Genomic DNA, 22,551 nt, shown 5'->3' on the forward strand with positions numbered 1-22,551 from the left:
AAAAGGAAAATTAAATCGCATCAGTCAACATTCACCGTTTCTGAATAGCCAACTACATGTGGTGAAACATAAGCACATGCTAAGCCTTGTTTTAGGTCAGGCTCCATGTATATTTTTCTCATTCTTTTCTGATAGGGGATGTAAAAAAACAGTGGTCCTTTGATCTGACTTTTAAAATTCTGAAATGCACAAATCACAATTTGAAATACAAGCCTTTTTCTCCTTTTTGTGATTCCAGGAGGGCTAAAAGATTTTAATATTTGATTTTAATTTATTTCCATTTATTTAGATAACAAAACTAAATTCATTACAGAACAAATGGTCAAGAAAAAGTCCAAATATACGATTTGCTTATACGTTATGGTTTTTTTTGTTTGTTTGTTTGTTTTGTTTGTTTGTTTGTTTGTTTTTTTTTGCGTGTGTGTGTGTGTGTGTGTGTGTGTGTGTGTGTGTGTGTGTGTGTGTGTGTGTGTGTGTGTGTGTGTGTGTGTGTGTGTGTGTGTGTGTGCAAAATAATAAATGTAAGCGGACTTTATTCTACTCTTGGTCAGAGGGGGTAATTTGAGCGCTGGCACAAGAGTAATTGACATATCACGTTTCCATAGTTACACAGAAATAATAATAATAATAATAATAATAATAATAATAATAATAAAGAACCATTTGACAAGAGCTAGAGAAAAACTGGGGAGAAAGAGAGAGATGTACTTCAATATAGTTTTAAAGAAAATCACATGTACTCCTTTGTATTTTACAATTATCGTTTCTAAAAAGGAAAGACAAAAGTTTTCAGAAGATTTCACATACATTTCTGTTTTGTGGTTGACTATATTGATAAACACAGTTTTGTGCTTTCAGCTTGTCACAGTTGCTAATGTTTGTGGTAATGCCAGTAAAGGCATGTGGACGGGGCTGCGCTTGTTTGTCACAGGGCGTGAGCGAGCGTCTGGTGGGCGCGTCCGTTGCGACGTTGCGGAGGCTTCAAGATGGCGGAAGCCTTGACAACTCAGGAGCAGCTGGTAAGGGTGTCTTGAGCATTTTTTCCCCTCGTCATCCCGTCATGTTCATGGTAAACATATGCCATTGTTGTCTTTATCTCTGAACGGCGTTACTTTAAATATAACACATCACACATTTTTCCCGATGATGTGTGTGTTGTAGTACACGGCCATGGCCCGTTCTCTCCCCCCTGAGTCGACTGACTTCTGCGTGACTGACAGCAGTTAGCATGTGTGTTAGCATGATGGCGTTTGCTGGTAGTAAATGGGATAATTTAGCCGGCAGAGTGTCTCGTGTATCCGCTTTTATATCCGATTGTTGCAAGGCCACCATGCTTATTTTTATACAGTCTATGTTGTTTTTACAAGAAAACTTCGTTTCCTTCGATTAATCTTAAATAAGTGCCTTTAGTTTGTTTTTGGTGTTTTGTTTTTATTTGTTTAACTGCAGCTATTAAGCTACCACATGTAACCTAGCCGTTAGCTAATGCTAATAGCTATTGTTGATCGATTACTGCATTGTCAGGACCAAAACGCTGTGTTAGGGAAATTTCAAGACAGATCATGGGAGACAAATCTTTATTTCAATAGTAGATATCCATTTTATACAATGACAGTGAAAACTGACTAAGATTGTGGGTCTCATTGCACAGAGCGAGTGTTAGCTGCTAGCCAATTAACAAGCTGTGCTCTGTCTATCGGATATACACTCACGAATTCACAGAAATGATCCACCGATTCCTAGCACTGATGTTGACATCGCTTTCTAGTAAAAGGGGCGGACCTGAAATTAGTACTCGATATCAAAAGCCACGCTATGACTGAAGCCGGTGTAGTTATAAGACTGCTTGTCTAATCGTCATTTAGTAATGATGATAGCTAATGACGGGACACACACCGATTACATACTAGACTTAAAGATAATTCGTTGTAGCAAACATCTTTTCATATTAAGTGAATATGCTAAGCAAAAGCCTGAAACATTTTAAACTCGGATCCCTCTTGAAACTAACGACTTGCTGTTTTGATCTTTGCTGTGAAGGCAAGTGAACATCCAGGTGCCGATGATCAGTCACTGGGGCTTTCCAACACCCCAACCAGGTTTCTCATTGTGTGACTTACAAGTATAATCTCTTACAAATTAGGGGAGTGTTTGTCAAACTATTGGATAGCAGAGCAATAAATTGCCATTTCCTATCTATGTTCAATCCTTTGTAAAAGTATTTCTCAAGACTTCACAGAATATTTAAAGTGGTCTTCAGCAGTAGTTCTCCAAAGTGTCCTTCAAGGTTTTCTTTAAACATGCTGTTTCACTCATTTTCAATCAAGTTGGGGTACCTGGCCATTAAAAAGAATGTGTTTTTGTTTGTTTTAAGTTGCTTAACGCTGCCATATGGATCCTTCAATCATTAAAAGGCACTTGCATCTAGGGATGAAAAATCTGTCAGATGCATCTAAACGTGAACACTGTTGAAACATTGTGCGATAATCTTGACAGAGAACAAAGTAAAAAAAAAAAAAAAAGCCAAGTTGCAAAGACCTCTGAAATGACATTGTAGAAGCCCAGGGAAATATTTCTTTAAGACTGTCTTAAAATGGTTATCTCAATCATTCAAAGGGGGTTCAGGCTATGATAATGAATAAAGTTGCTCAGTCCAATAGTGCAAATTCAGTTTTTTTCATAATATACTGCTTTTAGTTTCTGATAAACAAGTAGTTTTAGTAAATTCCACCCAATTCCCTGCTTTCCAGAAATGTATATCAAGAAGTCAGGGGTAACTCAAGGCTTTTGTGCATTCAGTACCTTGGAATGCGTTAATTCCTTACTTCTCTTGTTTTGGTTAAAATGCTGGGAACAAGCATTGGCTCATATGTCTTCTCCGTCAAGTATCCACTCAGTGTTGTAACTAGATTATTTTTTGGTACCTAGTTCAGATCAGATCACACTGTCAAAATATATATTTGTAAGTACAGATATGGGGACTGTTTATGAAAAATAACCTTCAATGTGGGCAATAATTTGTTGTGAAATTTCCATTTAAGGGAAAAGGGAACAGAGGTCCTCATTTTCACATAGACAAATCTAAAGCTCATGGTTTTGGGGGTCAGGTTATGTGCTATGGTAACATGATAGGCGTTTCTCAAGGTTTACATAAAAACTGTTAATTCGTTATTAATTAACTGTTCTTAACTGTGATATTTTATATCAAACATTGTAGAGATATGAAAGTATAATATATTTAAAGCTTATCCTTTTCTTGCCATAAACAATTTAAACTACGGCAGCTTGTTTTCAATTATTGGGACTGCTTTAGAGTTTTGTGATGGTTTTTTTTTTTTGTTTTGTTTGTTTGTTTGTTTGTTTATGGAATAAAACTTGTTAGTTTGTTTTCTCCAAGTTTCAAGAAACTATATAATCAATACATAAAAGCTTAATTGTCTGCATTGAAAAATATTCTGAATATATTGAAAATGTCTTAGTATTTATAACCAGCTCCTTACTTACCATTTGCAGTAGAACTTTAAGCTGGTTCATTTTAAAAAGAGGCATTAGATGTCACTATCTGGCCAAGAGACATGGACGTATTAAGCTCCACATAATGGGTTTAACTATTGATCTTAGGTTTTCATCTAATACCAAACCTGACGAGACAAAAGCTTCAAGATCTTTAGTGGTTTACCACACCTGCCAACATACTATCCACAAAATCCACTTTGTCCTTTAACAGTTACCTAAGGGATAATAAGCATTTTATCTATCTTACTTCTGAGAGAGAGTAGATTCTGGTTTTCCTGTGACATGAGTTCAACTTTTGTAACTATTATTACATTTGCTGGTTTCAAATTTACAGGACCAGTGCGTGCCATATTGGGACCCCGAGCTCAGTGTATTGAGTACACTCACACATCTTTCAGCTTTCAGTAGCACAGTCAGCTGTCGTTTCTGCATCAGATCAAATTTAACTTTGGGTTGGAAAGAACTGCAGAGATGACTTTTTGTTTCTGTTTTAACCCTTTTTTTACATCTGATTTACCTGTTGTTTCCCTGCCTGAAGTACAAAACTCTAAAGGACTAATTTTCCTTGCACATACGTCTACTTTTATCCTAACCCATCCACCATCTCACTTTTTCCCCTTTATCTTTTTTTGCCACGTCTGTGCAGGTTGTGGAGGAGTTCCTGAGTGAGGTGCGAAGCAGGGAGCTGCCTCACAGCGCTGGGCTTGTCTCCCAACCTACAGCCGTTAAGTTTCTTATGGCCCGCAAGTTTGATGTCTCCAGAGCCATTGATTTATTCCAAGCATATAAGGTACAGTTGAATTTTGATTGGTGATGTATTTGGGCACATCTGTTTAAAAATGTTATTACATTTTTGACCCTGCAAGTCCTCTCCTTTTTAGCATCAACTAAGTAACAGTGAGTTTTCTGTAGAAAAGCATTTTAAAGTTAATACTGAACAAAGCATAACATTACTAATCATTTATATATATTTAATAATTAAATATGATTATGATTTATTGGTAGTAACGTTGTTATTCAGTTCCTCACACTAGAAATAATCCTGCTCAGTGTCATACAGTTAATGAACTGATAGCAGGAGTAGGGATGTCACGATTAGAGATTTTCTGGGTACAATAAGAAATCATGATTTTACAATTATCACAATTATTATGTGTAAATTAATTTATCAACACTAATGTGTGAAATCACCTGAACTCTCATGATATATCTATTAGTTTTATTTATTTCTATCTTTTCATGCTACAATAACTAAATAATAGAACAACAAAGTAAAGTAACTATTAAGTCTGATTCCAGCTAAATCTCCTCTGCTGTGTAAAGAATGAATAAATCCTACATATTAACTCTGGATTTCTCTAAGAGAAAACAGATGGAAAAGGCTAAAAGACCTGGTAAGTTTCTTTCTGTAAACCATGTTATAAAAATGGTTTTCAACCTGATTAGAGGATTTAGAAACACAGGAAAAAACATCCAGCTAGCTTAGACTTCCAGCTGTCCTTTAGCATGGTGAGCCATCTTCCCCAATGATACCTTGTTTATCTTTTTTTTTTTTTTTTTCTTGAACCCAAAAGCAAAATAGGAAAAACTCTTACAAGGATCTCCTAACCCATTTGTTTGGAGGGAAAAACTCTTCCTCTGCTGTAGTGTCCTGCTCAAGCAGCCTCATCTGCAGTCTTCATGGAGCTATAACAAATCAACACAAGCAGAAAAACGTAGCAGTGGTGTAACATTGTTTTTGCTTCCAGCAAAAGTTGCTCTTGTCTGCTGTTATGGTTTATACATAATCTTTTATTAGAAAGGACAATATTGATTGATCTTTACAACTAATAATCGTAGCATTTAATACCACGCTTAATGGTAAAATGAAAAAATCGTGACATCCCTAAATAGGACATGTCAGATGTCAGTTCTGATTACTCAAACTTAATTTAATTAACAAAGTCACAGGTCTTTTAAACTTCAGATTTACAATTAAAACTAATGTTTTTTTTGCTGTTTTTAAAGTGATCTCTTGATGTTAAATTGGTCAGAGGATGCTAATTTTTGTATGTTTTTTTTCTTGCTTATCTATTGCAATTAGAACACAAGAATCAAAGAGGGCATCATAAATATAAACCCAGACGAGGAGCCTCTGCGCTCTGAACTGCTGAGTGGCAAATTTACAGTCCTGGTGAGTAATTGTGAGCTAACTAACAAAGCGGTACCAGTTTATTCTTTTGCAGTTCAGGGCTTCAGGCTGCATCATGTAACCAGAACCAATGTGGTTTAGGACCCCCCCCCCCCATGCTTTTTATTTATCATTTGTCACATCTAAGTCATGTGTGATTTTTTTTTTTATAAAGAAGACAAATATTTGCATATATAATCCATGAGACCATATTTCCTTAAGATTACACAATAGTGAAATTGTGTTGCCTTTATCTCTGAGATTTAAAGTGTCTGCACAAAGACTGCAGTGGTTTGAGTGTAGTGGAATTGGCTTGTGACCAGCTTGTTAAACAGTAATTCATGTGTGAGAAAATCATTAAATGCTTGTATACTTTAGTTGCTTCAGTTGACATTGAGTGACATGAATCTGAAATTTGCAATACTAGTTTTGACCCACTTGCAAACCATTCTGACCTGAGCTCTGAATTTCAGATTTGAGTCCAACAGAATGCCTCAGTATTTGAATTCTTGTACAATCTGTAGTCGTTCTCCAGAAACAAAGACATATGGGTGTGCACAAGCATAATTTGTTTTTTAGAAGTGCGTGTCTTTGAGATATTTAACTGGAGATAGTGTTGCCTCAGCCATGTTGTAACATTAACCATGCACTTTGTAAGCTTGGCTGTAACATCTGTTTTTGTGGTACCCTGTACATATAACACCATGCCATTTATGTATGCAAAACAAAAGATGTTCCAATTTAGATCCCAGTGGAACACCAGTAGACAAACCAAGCACATTTGATTAATAATTAAATACTGTTTAAGTGTGGTTTGAAAGAAAAGATTCTAACCATTTCAGGGACAGAAAAATTAATGGCAGCAAACTTAGATAGAAGAACTCTATGGTTAACAATATCATAGGCCTTTTTGAGATCCAAAAATACAGCACCACCAGTACCATATTTATCTAACAGTAAATTGATCTTTTCTATGAAAAAGCAATTAGCTGTCTCTGAGTGGTTTGATGTGAAGCCAGATTGCACTGCACGGAGACGGAAAGGACTGTTATCCAGATACTGTATGATTTGCTCAGCCACCTATTTTTCAGCCACTTTAGACATAGCGGGAAGAATATTGACTGGCTGATAATTCAGATGAACTTGGGATCCCCAGCTTTGAATACTGGTATAACAATTGCAGATTTCCAGTTGCAAGGAAATTCCTTCTGAAATAATAAAAGATTAATGACTAGTGATGGGTGAAGCTAATGATAAATGGAGATTTTTAATATTTGTATCCATTCCAAACACATCTTTTGCCTTTGAATTATTATTATTATTTGAGAGTTACCCTTAGCCTCAGCAATTTTTGCAGTGAAAATTGTGCCTTAGCCTTTCTTAGTTACCTTATTATGTTGTTCCTTAAGACATTATAATGAAATTTGTGATGAAAACATTTGGTCCTTAATGCATTTTCAAATCATCATCCAGCTCCTTCATTAACTTGAAAAAAATCTGCATTAGTCCTTTAAACACTATTCTTTTTCTTTCAACATGTGAACTTACAAGTCAGCTATTATACCCTGTAAGTTGTTTGATAATGTTTGACCATCTTCATTTGCATTTTGACTCAACAACAGGTCGTTTTAATTAGTGTTCTATGGTGGCCTTGAAATGCTCCCTTTCACTTTTTGGAGTTTCATAAAACTGCTGTCCCTTTTCATTGAATGGTGCCTTTATTTTATCTGTTGAGTAACATCGTTTATTGCAGCTGTTTGTGTTGCATGTTTTATGTTTTTAGTGTGTTCAGTCTGTCACGATTGTTGCACACTGCCAGCCTCTTTTTCTTACTTGTTTAAAACTTGTAGAATCAGCATCCTGTCCATCAGTCAGAATGCTCAGTCTGGTTGGTTATGAGCATAGCAAATGGATGCATGAGAACATGCAACAATAAGGAAAGAAAGCAAATTGTTAATTTAACACGTCACGTTTAGGCATTTCTCATTTATCATCTTCCCCAAGACATGAAACCCTTTCGTGACAATGTGGCAATGTTAAGTGGAAAAATAAGCAAATTTTTGTCATGTTTACTTTTTCCCCCTTCCTGTGTGGCCTTCTGCTTTTCCTTTACTGTGTGACATATGTTCTTCCAACCCGTTTGCACTGGCAAACCATGTCGCACAGACTGTATGTCCTGGGTTACAACAGAAGTCATCTTTGTGGTGTGTTGAAGTGTTATTTTGTTTGTTCAGATGCTGCTGATGTTAGGACACCCAGCAGATGGGCTCTCGTTGGTGCTTCTTCTTCTCATTGTGTTAAAGTAAATTTTTAAGCTGTGTTCCCAAGTTTTGTGCTGGTGCTTCTGAATTTCTTTTGTCAGAGCATCAGGTCTACTAGTGGAAAGTGTGGGCAGCTTGTTATACTCTTTCAGAGGTGCTGTCGGCAATAACGATACCCTAAAAGTTAGCTCAGGTTAGCAGGGGTCCAACTCCAGTCAACAAGGTGAACATATTTTTTTTTTTAAACAAAGAAGGTAATGCACCAAAAATGATAAAGGCCAGGAAACACAAGTTTAAATCGCAGACAGCAGATGCACTGGAAAGTCTTCATTAAATAACTCTTAAGTTTCACTCCACCACATAGCAGATCTTTGTACTTGGTGTTTTCAATAGTAGACTAAAAGACTGAAGTGCAGCAAATGTACTTCAAAGAATTCACATTGGTTGTTATTACACGTTTGTTCCCATCAGCCTGGCCGAGACGCTAAAGGTGCTGCGCTAGCACTCTTCACTGCCCGCCTCCATCGGCCAGACGTCACCACCCACAAAGCTGTGCTGCAGGCCATCATCTATCAGTTGGACAAAGCCATAGAGAGGTGAAGTGCTAAACAAAAAAGTACCCACCCCCCCCTTAAATTTTACTGTTGCTTTTTGTTCTGTATTGATAAATTTATTTTTCACTTTGTTTCCATTATTGGCTGTCTTCTTGTAATTCTAACTTTTCTTGCGCTCAAAGATAAAAAGAATGAATCCTATGACTTGTTAATTATTTAAATCAAAACATAAACTCTGATCATTGTGAAAGTGTCTTGGAAAACTTGCTATGCCCCCCTCCTGTGATTTTTTTTTTTTTTTTATATATTTTTTATTCAGCAATCTTTTCACTTTCCTTTCCAGTATACAAACTCAAAGAGACGGACTCATATTTATTTACGACATGACAAATTCCAGTTATGGAAATTTTGACTACGAACTCTGTGTCAAGATTCTCAATTTGCTCAAGGTAAATGTAAGGATCATCCTCTGCTGCTGTCTCATGTGACTCCATATTAATTCCTACTGTTTTCTGAAATGAAAACCCTTTTTCATCATTTTGTTGTCTGTATTTTCCAGGGAGCATTTCCAGCTCGTCTGAAATGTGTCTTCATTGTGTCCTCACCGCTGTGGTTTCGAGCACCTTTTGCAGTTCTCCGCCTCTTTGTTCGAGAGAAACTGAGGGAAAGGGTATGTGTTTTTATTTTCTGTCACTGATTTACATAAATGTCTAATGTGTTTTAACTGCGTTTTCTCTCCACCATTTGCTAGGTATGCACAGTGAAAGCACATGAGTTGGCCAGTCACATCCCAGTCTCCTCCCTACCTGAGCACCTGGGTGGGACTTCTCAGTATAGCCATGTGGCTTGGATCCAGTCCTGTGTTAACATACAAACAAATGCCATTAGAGGCGACATTCAAGAACATGACACGCATGACTGTGTGGGAAGCCTGTTGCGCTCTTACAGCTTAGACAACAGCAACACAAGCATAGGTGAAACCTTGCCCCACCCCGATATGAATACACAACTGGATACTGAGCACGCCATGGCTAACTCTAACTGCTATGATGACAACAATGCTAACCCACACAACCACTGTGATGCAGTGGGGGGCAGGACTCGAGCACCAGGCCAGTACCAACAGATTTCAAATACTGCCACAGAGAGGCCGCAGGGGAACCACCAACATTGGAATGGCTCGGCAGTGAGCGAAGCCAGTATTGGTGGTCCAAATGCAAACAAACATGGGCGTGGTTGCCAAGCTCCGCCCCAATCAGACACACCCCCTAATACACCACTTTCACAGAAAAATGATGGAGCAGCTGGAATTACAGCAGACGCTCCTTTTAGGTCTCAGACTGAGGATGGAAAGGATGATGAGGAGGATGAAGAGGAAGGAGTGCCTCCGTTGCCTCAGAAATCTCTGCCCCGTCCACCCAACCAGCCCTCATCACAATCCCCACCTCTGTCCTCATCATGGGGTCCTGATGATGATGAGACCTGCTGCATGGAGGTGTCTGTTCACATGCCAGGGCAGGGTGGCATGTCAGTGAATGAGTTAGTGGAGTATGTGAAAAGGAAGAAGAAGAGAGGGATCTATCAGGAGTATGAGGAAATTCGCAAGGAGCCTCCAGCAGGCACATTCGACTATTCCAAGTAAGACACTGTACACTCATCATAATTTTGTTTCTCTCAGCTGATAAGGTAACATTATGCGTTAGATGTGTAGCACGACTCATAGCCGTGTGTTAAAGCTAATTCTGCTTTTGCAGGAAATTGTCCAATCAGATCAAGAACCGGTACAGTGATGTTCTCTGCCTGGACCAGTCACGAGTGCGACTCTGCCAGCTCTCTGATGATGAGGATGAGGTATTGATTAACTTCTCTGTTATCTCTGATTATATGTTAGTGCTGCAGACACATTTAGGCAAGGCAAATTTATTTGTGTAGCACATTTCATGTACAAGACAGTTCAAAGTGCTTTACATATAACATTACAGCAGGGTGCAGAAAGCAATACAAGAGCATAAAAAACAAAGATTAAAAGAAATCAGATAACAAAAACATGAAAAGGCTAAAATAAAATGGATAAAATGCAAGAAATAAAGTTCCAGTGTGAGGAAAAACAGTATTAAAACATGATCAAGTTTAAAGATTCCAGCTTAAAAGAAAAAGATGCAGATTTGGACTTCTAAATAAAAACTTTTGAAATGCAGCAGAGAACGGCTGGGGCTTTAACCGGGATTTGAATAAACTGAGTGTTTCAGCTTTTCCAAGAGTTTGTTCCAGACATGTGGAGCATAGAAACTGAATGCAGCTTCTCCATGTCTGGTTCTGACTGTGGGAACTGATGACCTGAGGGTTCTGGTAGGGTCATACTGGATCAAGAGGTCACTGATGTACACTACTCAAAAAAAATAAAGAACACTAAAATAACACATTCTAGATCTGAATGAATTAAATATTCTTATTAAACACTTTGTTCTTTACATAGCTCAATGTGCTGAGAACAAAATCACACAAAAATCATCAATGGAAATCAAATTTATTAACCCATGAAGGTCTGGATTTGGAGTCATTTTTAAAATTAAGGTGGAAAAACTACAGACTGATCCAACTTTGATGCAATGTCCTTAAAAAAAGTCAAAATGAGGCTCAGTAGTGTGTGTGACCTCCACGTGGCTGTATGACCTCCCTACAACGCCAGGACATGCTCCTGATGAGGTGGCGGATGGTCTCCTGAGGGACCTCCTCCCAGACCTAGACTAAAGCATCCGCCAACTCCTGGACAGTCTGTGGTGCAACGTATCCAGTGTGATCTGGAAAAAGTGAGTCTGGATAAATTTCGTTTTCACGTTGAAATCTGCGTCAATAAATTGTAGCGCGACATGCGGCTTGACCACAGGTCCATAGCGCTGACAAAACATTGAACTGTAGCCTCGTCCTTCACACCACACTCATCATACAGGGCAGGGAGAGACACTCCACAAACATGGTGTCAAGATGGCAGCGTTACCGTTTGTCCAAAGTGTTGATGAGGTTCTTAAAACCCGGGTTGCTCACTGTGTTAATTGAGAGAAGTTATTTGTTTATAACGTTTGTTATCTTTCTGTGTCTCTGGGAGCTGGTGGATTATTTAGTCACGACTCACAAAATTTGAACATTTTTCTATTGTGTCGCGTCGCAAGCCCCGTGTGCATGTTTCAACATTTCACATGCACAAATGTCGCCTGTCGCTGGCTGCTGGAGGAGGGCAGCGATTTTTCGCCTCATTGCGCAATTTCCATACAAAATGATGGAGGAGTGACGTCGCCTCCCGTGTGTCCAGCCCTTAACTGGCAAGGTGTTTGCAACTCGCGCTGAATAAAACTAAAGCAGTCAGGGCTGTGGGAGGAGTCTGCACCAGAGCACTGCAATGCCAGTGGAGCTCGATTTGCAACTGAAAACAGCACAAGAGGAAACTGTGAAGGACAAAAATAATCGGATCCTTTCATTTTTATGATCGTTGAAAATCCAGATCGTAATTGTGATTAAAATTTGATTAATCACCCAGCCCTAGTTTAACCTCTTAAACCCTAGGGTTTTTGGAGGTGTAGTTCGCCTGAACAGACCTACCCAAATTAAATAAAAAAATGACTGTAATTTTCAGGTCAATATACATAACCTTGGTCTCAATGAATAGGTAAGACCCTATGTCAGAAACATTGTAAATGTTCATATGCCTGTGCAAATTGTGATAAATTATAGGTAAAAATAAAAAAATTATCCTTGCCTAATAGTTTTTTTTTTTTTTTTTACACAGATGAAAACATCATGATAGAAATAATTCTGTGCATAAAGATACCACTGCATGGATTCAACAACTCCTTGACTACAAGTGTACAAAGTTTCATGAGAATAGAACAAAGCTCATAGCTTTTATGCAGGTTTTAGTGTGGATAGTACCAGGCAGACTCTCCATTTGGCCACTTGGATACCCAAACTGTGCCAAATTGTGCTGTGTCTGTATTTCCTCCAGAGCTTCTAACACTGTGTATTTGGTTTTTTGTAATTTCTTGGACATGTTTATGAAGTCAAAATGAAGCAAAGAAATGAACGCTGTTCGATATTCGCTCTTTCCGGTGCACCCAAGCGTGTAACTGCAGCAAAATGGCAATGATGTTCCTTTGTTTACGTGCAAGCATTTATACCTGACAGGTAAAGTCTCTTTCAAGTGTAAGATATCGTTGGAAAGCTTGTAAGATGTAGAATTTGACCAAACTTTATTTACACTACCAAGACCCACAACAAGACAACAAAATGGCTGTAAATGGGAACATATGACATGTTAGCGCATGACGCAGTTTCACGATTATGGATTACTACAAAAGGTAAGGAAATAAAAAATATCGCTGTTTGTGAGAATAGCTTTGGGATTTGGTGCTGTATTTGGTGATAAACATGCTATCTGATAAGGCTAGCTGTGATATGTGAAGGTTAGCTTTGTGTTTGTTTTGAGACTGACTAAGGTGCTTGAAAGTGCAGCTTTTCTAGTTTCATTTGATACCCACTATGTTGGGGCGGAGTGAACAGATTACGCGTTGTGTTTAATTTTGTTTCGGGTGTTACTCGTTATGGTGGCGCTGTTGTTTGTGGCATACGTATTTTAAAGTTGTTATTAAACAAATACTTTGTTGACTAAATGCACTTGGAGTGTTGATTTAGTGGCATTAGGTATTCTTTAAGACACATAAATAAAATATCCTTACATCACTAAAGTAACTTTTTTACACACATGAACTTGTGTTTATACCTGTTGGACCCACCGGTGGGTCCCTCGGGCTTAAGGGGTTAAGCAGACATATGCACATTTGTGGCCTGCTGGAGATCATGTTGCAGGGCTCTGGAGTGCTCCTCCTGTTCCTCCTTGCACAAAGGCGCAGGGAGCGGTGCTGCTGCTGGGTTGTTGCCCTCCTACGGCCTCCTCCACGTCTCATGATGTACTGGCCTGTCTCCTGGTAGCACCTCCATGCTCTGGACACTATGGTGACAGACACAGCAAACCTACTTTCCACAGCTCGCATTGATGTGCCATCCTGGATGAGCTGCACTACCTGAGCCACTTGTGTGGGTTGTAGACTTTGTCTCATGCTACCAAAACATCAGCCAGAAAGTATAGGAACTAAGAAGTGGTCTGTGGTCACCACCTGAAGAACCTCTTTTTCAGAGCTTTATAGACCAGCAGCAGAACTTTAAAATCTATTCTCTGATGACGAGGCAGCCAGTGTAAAGACCTCAGAGCTGGACTGATGTGATCCACTTTCTTGGTCTTAGTGAGGACTTGAGCAGCAGAGTTCTGAATAAGTTGCAGGTGTCTTAATTGATTTTTTAGGTAGAACCTGTAAAAATACTGTTACAATAATCAAGCCGACTAAAGATGGAAGCTGGACTAGTTTTTCGAGGTCCTGCTGAGACATCAGCTTTTTTGCCCTTGATATATTCTTAAGGGCATAGTAGTAATTCCCTTAATGTCTTTTTCAAAGTTAAGGTCTGAGTCCATCAATACACACAGATTTCTGGCCTGGTTGGTGGTTTTTAGGTGTATAGACTGAAGCTCTGTGGTGACCTTTAATCGTTTCTGTTTGGCTCCACAGACAATCCCCTCAGTTTTGTTTTTAACTAATGAGAAGTTCAGACACATCCAGTCATTAATCTCCTTAATGCATTTACCAAGAGCCTGTATGGGGCCTCGGTCTCCTGGTGACATTGTAATATATATCTGAGTGTCATCTGCATAGCTATGGTAACTAATTTTGTTTTTCTTTTTGACCTGTGCCAGTGGGAGCATGTAGATGTTAAACAGAAGAGACCCAGGGCTCCCGACTGCGACCAAATGGTCGCATTTTGCGACTAAAATGTGAGACAGTGCGAGTGAATTCTTCATATATGGTGACCAAATAATTTGCCAGTCTTTTTCTTGTAGTAGTTATAATTTAATTTATTTTGTTGCTAACAAACTTCTGATCCCCTCTTCAGCCAAATAGTTCACAGTAATGTGCAAATTAGCTGCTGGTTTGCTGACTAACTTCAAAATAAGAAGGAGACAAGCACCAACGAAGAAGACGGCCAACGTGTGTGTAAGCGGAGGACGAACGACCAAAAAAAACAACTAGCGACAAATCTAGCAACTGTTTTTGGTATCATTGGAGACTTGGAGACTGACGTGAATGAATGTAGTTTACTCTTCCCAATGAGGAGGCGGTGCTGCGCAGACCCTTCCCCCGTCCAAAAGCACTCATACGAGGCTTGGTCTTCTCGTAGCAGCTTCCAGCTGCATGCAGAGCAGACGACGTTCACCTCTGTTTCATGACCAGGAACAGGAACTGTACACTCAAAGAAAACACAGTAATGATCAGACAGGCCTACATCACACACAGTAACCTTGGACATGTCCAAACCCTTCAAAATCACCCAAGTCTAGAATGCGTCCTTTAATGTGTGTGGGCTCTGTTATATGCCCAAGGTTGTCCAGACTGTTACTCAGGTCTTTAGTCCCTCTGTCCTGAGGGTTGTCTACATGGATGTTAAAATCACCAACAATAATTACACAATCAAAATCTAAACAGACTGTAGCCAGCAGTTCACTAAACTCATCATAAAATGCTGCCCATTGTCCTGGTGACCGGTAAATTGTAGAAACATTGATCCAAGATTAGAGAGCATTCACACTGATCATCTGTTTGTTCCACTTTAAGCAAACCCTGGTCTGCTTTCATTCAAAGTACGGTTCGTTTAAAGCATCATGAACGCAAATTTAAACTGGTGCAGACCAAAGGAAACGCAACCAAAGGAAGGCGTGAGATTTTTTTAAATTCCACACCCAGTCAAACTAAGTCTCAGACTATCCTGCTGTGAATGCATCCTGAGATTCTGTTTCTTCTCAGAAGAAGCACTCAGCTTTTTTTTTTCTATTGTTGTATTTAATTGAGTAATTGTGAATGGCATTTCCCTCTAAATACAAATGTAGGATTTTTGACATTTTATGAACTGTTAACTCAGACGATGTATGTCTGGACAAACACTTGCAAAGTTGAAGGTTTCTTTTAAGTGTGTGTATATTTGCAATTACCAAATCTCAATCCAGTATACACAGCACAGAGTTACAAACTGCACATTTTTAATGAGTAAAATATATTAACTGAAAGCTATTACCAGTAATCCAAAGTTCATTTTGGATTTTAACAGTTTGTGAACAATATTAACACATCAAAATAAACATTGTGGCTGTTTTGGGAACTACCTACTACATAATATTCATACAATTTACATTTGTTGCCAGCATATAGCATGCAAGCTTCTAAGCACTTCGTTTTGTACCATGTTGCAACATCTTTTTTTTTTACTGGTTTAAAATATGCATACAATAGCATAGCAGTACTTAATACATGTAGAAGAAATTTAGAAAATGTGCTTCTTAAAATACAGCTGTATATCCTGACCCAAAAGAGGTGATGCCTGCTTGAATGTGTAGAAGAGTAGCAGGTAGTCAAATAATAAAACAAGACTAAGAAGTTGTTTCATATGTTCTAATAGAATAAAAAGAAAAAAAAAAAGAAAAAAAAATCTTTATGAGATCATTTTGCACTGATTAAGTGATATCCATGAGTTGCAAATGTTTTAATAAATGTGTATTAATAAAAATAAACACTTAGTCTATTATCAACAACTTCTAAATACTATATATGTACAGTGGTTGGGAATCGGCTTGGCAAGCCCTGTCTGTATTAATATGCTAGTTATACTGCTACTAATAGCCATACTGTTACCATACACTGAACACCAGTGTTGTGGCTATATCAGATCAGGATGTCCCTAACATGCAAATTTGTGCCTACTCTCCTTACCCCCCAACCCCACATGAACAAAAGTATTAAGTGTCCTTTCAGAGGGTAGATTTTACCTTTTTAAGTAGTGAATCCTACTTTTCTTTGTGTTGTGTGTTTTACAGACATCAGATTACATTAATGCCAGTTTCATGGATGGGTACAAGACACGCAACGCCTACATCGCTACTCAGGGTAAGAAGCTGTACACTTGCTGTACTTTTGAATAACTTTATAAATTGGGTTGTGCTATTTATTTAAATGTTTTAATATCAATATTTAATGGTTCGGGACCTTCATACATGTTTTTAATGTTTTTGGCTGGTAGATTGGCTCAGCCTGCTGAAAAGCTTGCTTAAAGGGATTATAAAATTACTGTTAATGTTCATTTCAAGGCTTCAGATTTGCATTTAGAAATTATTGTAATTTGTATCAGTTTTAATATGATAATCTAAACATCCAAAACCTTGAAACTTTTTGCAGACTACTGTAGTTCTTCATGCAGTATTTTTCCTGTGTGACTCTACTTTGTCATTAGACCTTAGCAGAACACAATCTGGTACTATCAAGATTTTACAGTCTTTTGTGTCCTTAAGGTCCTTTGCCAAAAACCTTTGGTGACTTCTGGCGGATGGTATGGGAGCAGATGGTACTTATCATTGTCATGACCACAAGGTGAGACTATAGATTTCTAAAATCAACTTTTGTTGTTGTTAATAATCATTACTTCATGCACAACTGAAAATCAAAACACATTCTCACATTTCCTTTGACTTTTCTCATTGCAGACATTGTGAGCCCAGGATATTTCGTGTTTTGTCTGTACAGCTTAAAGCAATTAATGGGGCAGTGCACCCTAAAATTTGTTTTTTTAACTGTAGACATCACAGTATTGATAAAGTTATTTTTATTTTATTTTAAAACAGGAATTTGTGGGTAAGAAAAGGCTCATAACGCCCTCTACAGGTTAAAACCCGGTTATGGTTTTCATGACAGATGTTATCTACGTCACGAGAAAATTTTAAAAACCCCACAGTCCCTCCCTCCAGATGCAGATAGACGGGTCCTCGCCTTGCAGGCATAGAAACCACGTCCACCAACACATATGAAGGGATGTAAACTTATATGGTGTAGATTTGCTAGTTTCAGATTTCTATTCTTTCGCAGAGTTTCTGATCAAATATTCCTGCAATGAGATGGGTTTGGCCTTTTGAGGGGTGTAATAGTAACACTGGGCTTTATTCTTTTTTATTACCTGCTGATCCTCATCTAAGGAGAGACAGCAGCTCAAATCGTAGCAGCGGCAACATACAGCAGCACGTCCTGCAGCTGCCACAACCTGCCACGAGTCGCCACAGCTTTCCAGAGCTGCTGGAGCTGCTGACAGGCCAGCGTAACAGCGCTAACGTCTCAGACTGATACGGTTCAGGACCACCTTGTTCTTGTGTAGCTGAGGAGATTTAGGAGGGGAAAAGTCTTCCACCTCAAAGACCGCTCTGTGGTGTAGGTGCTTTATGAATCTCGCTTTGCATCTTGCCAGTGAGCTGAGCTGCTGTCTGTCAATCATTTCTGCCTGTGTGTCCCGACTCGCTCACTCTCTGCTCCATGATCACCCCACACCTCCCACCCCAACCCTTGCAGTTTAAGGCATTTTTCAAATTCGGCAGTGGGTGGAGATATGCAAAAAGTAGGGTGTGTAATTACACTTTAATATTGCCATTCTTTCTTACAACAGTGAAAACAGTGTGAAGAATACAAACAAATTAAGTGTTTTTTTGAGTCATTGTTTAGTCCCATTCTTGCTGCAACTCAGTACTGCAGACACAACAGTCCAGCATCTGTACCCTCTTCTTCTTTAATCCAGCATTTGTAACATGCAGAATGTGGCTTTGCATTGTCTTGATGAAAAATGCATTGCTATCCCCTTGAAAGGATGTAGTCATGAAGGCATTTCACTGTACTCTTCTACTTAAATTCTGCCATCACAGAAGTTTAAAGCAGCTTCAGAGGCATCTTTTGGACTTGTGGATGGATGGGCCTTCTTTTTTTGGGAGGTTCTGAGAAGTGGCATCCATCTCTTTTAAAAAAAAAAAAAAAAAAAAAAAAGGAAATGCAGGTTTACCGGACCACTATATACATAGTCATTGTTTAAAAAAATCTTCCCAGATGCATCCAAGCCTGAACCACCATCTCTGAAGAAGTTCAATATATTCTTTTTTTTTTTTTTTTTGCACCGTTTAAAGTTGTATTTGTGGGTGAAACATTAGATTGTTATGCTTAACAAATGATTCCCACAGTAATCATGTCATCCATGTGATTATATCTGGTATTGATGAATGATTGCTCTCAATGGCTCTGAGGATTTAGAGATCACGTGTCAACGTTAGGGTTTTGTTTATCTTTGTTCATGTACATATGTTGGGTTCTGCAATGAAAATTAAGTCAAAGGAATTGGGAATCAGTGTGGGGTTCTTTATGTTTTTAAACGCTCTCCCAACTTTTTTTGTTTTTTGTATAAAATGCTGCAGTAATGTGTTGAATAATGATAAATGGTTTAACTTGGTTTCATAGGGTTGTAGAGCGTGGACGTGTCAAATGTGGTCAGTACTGGCCTCTTGAGGAGGGCAGGACGGAGCAGCATGGATACTTTTTGGTTAAGAATAGACATATCCAGGTGTTCCAGGACTTCAAACTCTCCTATCTTGAACTATACAACACACAGGTAAATCAGATCAGTCTTGCATTCATTTAAAGTCATTTTTAAATTTATACAACTGCATGACATGATACCATCTTCAGACTGTGAGATTGCTTTTGTCAATTAGTTTGTAAGATTTCACTTGGCAAAAAGTCTCATATCTTGTTCCATCCCTCTATGAACCTGATAGTCTGGAGAGAAACGGGATATATGCCACTACCTCTATGTCAGCTGGCCAGACTTTGGGGTGCCTAAAAGTGCGTCTGCTATGTTGGATTTTCGTGAGCATGTAGTTCAAACAAGGGAGGCTGCAGTCCAGAATCTGGGGTCCAGCTGGAGGGGGCCTCCATGGGGTCCTCCTGTGGTTGTACACTGCAGTGCTGGCATTGGACGTACAGGTAAACACATGATACTGTCATATTGTAAGTCATGCTGAGGGCAAAATGGGGTCTGAAACTTGAAGCTGTTCTTGATTTTAGTTTTGGATTTTCCTTTGCTCATTTTTTATTATGACCTGCTAAGATTCTGTTACATTTTTTGTTTTGTTTTTCTTGATCATCTTTCCTGCTTTCTTTTAAGGCACATTCTGCACTCTGGACATCTGCCTGTCCCAGCTGGAGGACGTTGGCACTGTAGATGTCCATCAAACAGTGCGGAGGATGCGTACACAGAGGGCTTTCAGCATCCAGACCTGGGACCAGTACCATTTTTGCTACATGGCAGTTATTGAGTATGCCCAGCGGCATGGGAAAATGGCCCCAGTACAGTGGTCTGACTCAGACTTGGAGACTGACAGCGAGTGAGAAACGCACAAAGAGATGGTGAAATAATGGGTTAGTCAACCTAAACAGAAGTCATAGGAATTTTAAGATAAGAAAAGAGCAGTGTTTGAAAATGGAGGAAGATGGTAAACCTTTGGCCATAAGTGCGACAAGAAAGGATGGTAGACTCCAACAGTTGTTCTTCCTTCACATGAGTGGACAGGTGGAGGAGATGACAAGCTCAGGAAGAAAGTACATTGCTGTGGAGACTATGCATTGCATCATTAAGGAGCAAGCTGACCTGCCAATATCCAATCCCCTTGTTATATAGCAAACTATGTGGGGACTTGGCTTGCCCCCAAACCTGTCTTGTAGACAAAAGCGTACGAGTTGTAGCATTTTTATATTGACTTGCACATGAGAAATGACAAACTTGAACTTAAGCCCTTGAAGCCCTCCGAACTCGTCTTTTTTTCCCTTGTATTTCTTGTTCCTTTTCGGCTCTGAATATGTCTGATTCCAGATAACTTGTGAGGGGTGTGAAAAGGTGAAACTTGAAAACATTTTTCTTTAGTTTTATGTTTTTATTTGTTGTTGAGAAAATGTTTCTTTATGAGAGAGTGGTTGTGAAAGATAACTGTGTGAGCCATTTAGTCAATTTTTTTTTTTCTATGACAAGTTTTCTATGTGCATTTCGTATTTGTGCATATGTAGACTAACTTTTCAAAGCCAAAGTCCTTACCCTGAATGCTTGGATGTACTCCTTACTGAGATGCTATAGACTGAAGCCCTGTATATTCTTGTAACATACATTTATACTTTATTGTGCATAATAACATCCTCTGAAATGGCAAAAAAAAAGCTTTGTATAATTGAGTTAACCGTGAGAAAAAAAGTCTATGTAGCGAGCCAACCAATGACAACAAGAGTTCTGATTTTATGAGGTGAATCTCAAGATTTGTCAGCTCTAACATTATCTTTGCTGTCTGAGCATTCTGATTGGAAGTTCTTGAGTAATCTGGCCTTAACTTAATTCACTGCCTCGTCGTCTTCAGATATGAACACCACCTTAAACTGTATACTTCCTTAAACTGTATACTTGTATTATCCCTCTTTTTCCTACCTGTTTTTAAATCTCCCTCCCTTGATAACGCAACTGTTGTTTGATTATTGAGGCTTATCCTGCCTCAAATAATTGTGCCTTCACATTTTCCCTTAACTCAGTTTCTTGCCAAGTGACGAATAATGCCCAAACTAGTGCACTTGCGTAGTTCATGTTAACTGTCATACAGGATAATTCTTAAAATCCCGAGTATAGTACGCTACTTGGTAAAATAAAGTAGTGAATATCCAGAAGGAAGCTCTGGTTGGAGACATGGCTACTCTTTTATCATTTGACCTCAGGGGTTAACTCTTGTGTTTTTTGTTTTTGTTTTTTATGTCAAAAATCCGTTTCTGGGTTTGTATCTGATAAATTATCATTTAAGGAAAACATCCAATTTTTGTATTTTTTTTACTGTATTGTATCCTACTGTATTTGTCTTTGTACAACTTCTACAATATTGAGTCAGTGAATGTTGGTACGATGCTACAAAGAAAACCGACCAGCTATTGCGTTTGATAAGCTGAACAAATCAAATGAGTGGAATATATATATATATTTTTGTTCTTCACAGTGAAATTTAGGTGAAACATATTTTACTTGCCATAACATTTTACATATGTGGTGATTGTCCCGTTTATGGACAATTAAAGGGGAGAGCTAACAGTTGTCTCATTTTTTATTTTTTTTTATTTTATGGAAGTCTTGAGTAATAACATCCTACTGTTATTATGCCAAGAATGAAGCAAAAAAAAAAAGCTGTCATTTCTTTTAACAGATATACTATATATATATATATATATATATATGTATCTATATTAAATGAGTTAAAGTTTTATCAGCATGGAAAGAGAGCCTTGAATGTTTTTGGGGTAATGGTGTCAGAATATAGTCAAACATACGTGGATATTTTCTCATGAATGTGGACCCTCTAGCCCTCAATGCCAAAGGCCTAGGCTCACCCTGAAGACATAGATATTTTTTCCTATTGGACATCCCAAACAGCCTACTCGCATGGACCCCACCAGTGTAGCCTTGCAGCCATGGACACAGACTCTGGAGCACCTCGGGAACATTACTAACGTTTATCTATAGCTTCATATTGGGAGAGTGTATGTAAGAGTTCTGGTTCTCTAAGTTTTTTTTTTTTTTTTTTTTTTTTTTTTTATAAGAAATGGAATGCAATGTGGATTTACTATTGGGTTCATTTTTTTCTATGTTTTCTTTCAGTGTTTTAAGTTTATGTATTTGAATTATGGCCTTTTACATGCTGTCAACCCAGCTGTCCCATTAAAGCAATGGTCTTACTGAATGAATGCAGAAGTAATGTGACTTTTTCCTCACTGAATAGAAAGGTGTACAGCTCCAGTTCTCCAAAAGTTGGGATGATGTGTAAATTGTAAGGTAGTGATTTTTTTTTTTAATTTCAAACCTATGTTATTCATGATAGAACAGAAAATATGTGAGAATAATTTAAATAACATCTGGGAAGTGAGACTGGTTGCTGGACCTTTTTGAAGAAAGATGTTCCATTTTCTGATATAGGATTCAACAGTACTGGGTCTTATTTATTTAGTGTTTCATGATGTTTTCAGTGGGTGGAAGGTCTGAACTTCATGCCAGCCAATCCAGCACAGAGACTACT

General features: G+C 38.4%; 1 protein-coding gene across 2 annotated transcripts; it reads left to right on the top strand.

Annotated features, from left to right (window-relative positions):
* Nucleotides 1-944: 944 nt before the first annotated feature.
* ptpn9b (protein tyrosine phosphatase non-receptor type 9b) lies at nt 945-22,222 on the top strand. 2 transcript variants are annotated; one of them, XM_041982977.1, is made up of 13 exons: nt 945-1,019; nt 4,163-4,306; nt 5,600-5,689; nt 8,419-8,543; nt 8,845-8,950; nt 9,061-9,171; nt 9,253-10,139; nt 10,256-10,352; nt 16,471-16,540; nt 16,942-17,020; nt 18,917-19,067; nt 19,234-19,441; nt 19,623-22,222. In XM_041982977.1, exons 1-13 carry the CDS (start codon nt 987-989, stop codon nt 19,844-19,846), a joined length of 2,325 nt encoding a protein of 774 aa, XP_041838911.1. In that variant the 5' UTR covers nt 945-986; the 3' UTR covers nt 19,847-22,222. The 2 variants fall into 2 exon arrangements, with proteins under 2 accessions (XP_041838911.1, XP_041838912.1); XM_041982978.1 differs by having other exon boundaries at nt 994-1,069.
* The last annotated feature ends 329 nt before the right edge of the window (nt 22,223-22,551 follow it).

The sequence above is a fragment of the Melanotaenia boesemani genome, chromosome 4 (assembly GCF_017639745.1).
Source record: "Melanotaenia boesemani isolate fMelBoe1 chromosome 4, fMelBoe1.pri, whole genome shotgun sequence".
NCBI lineage: Eukaryota > Metazoa > Chordata > Actinopteri > Atheriniformes > Melanotaeniidae > Melanotaenia > Melanotaenia boesemani.

Excerpts from the sequence above, each read along its gene's own strand:
- ptpn9b (XM_041982977.1), top strand. The coding sequence starts at position 987 with ATGGCGGAAGCCTTGACAACTCAGGAGCAGCTG. Across the intron at positions 8,544-8,844 it reads TTGGACAAAGCCATAGAGAG|TATACAAACTCAAAGAGACG; the intron begins GTGAAGTGCTAA and ends TTTCCTTTCCAG. Across the intron at positions 16,541-16,941 it reads CGCCTACATCGCTACTCAGG|GTCCTTTGCCAAAAACCTTT; the intron begins GTAAGAAGCTGT and ends TGTGTCCTTAAG.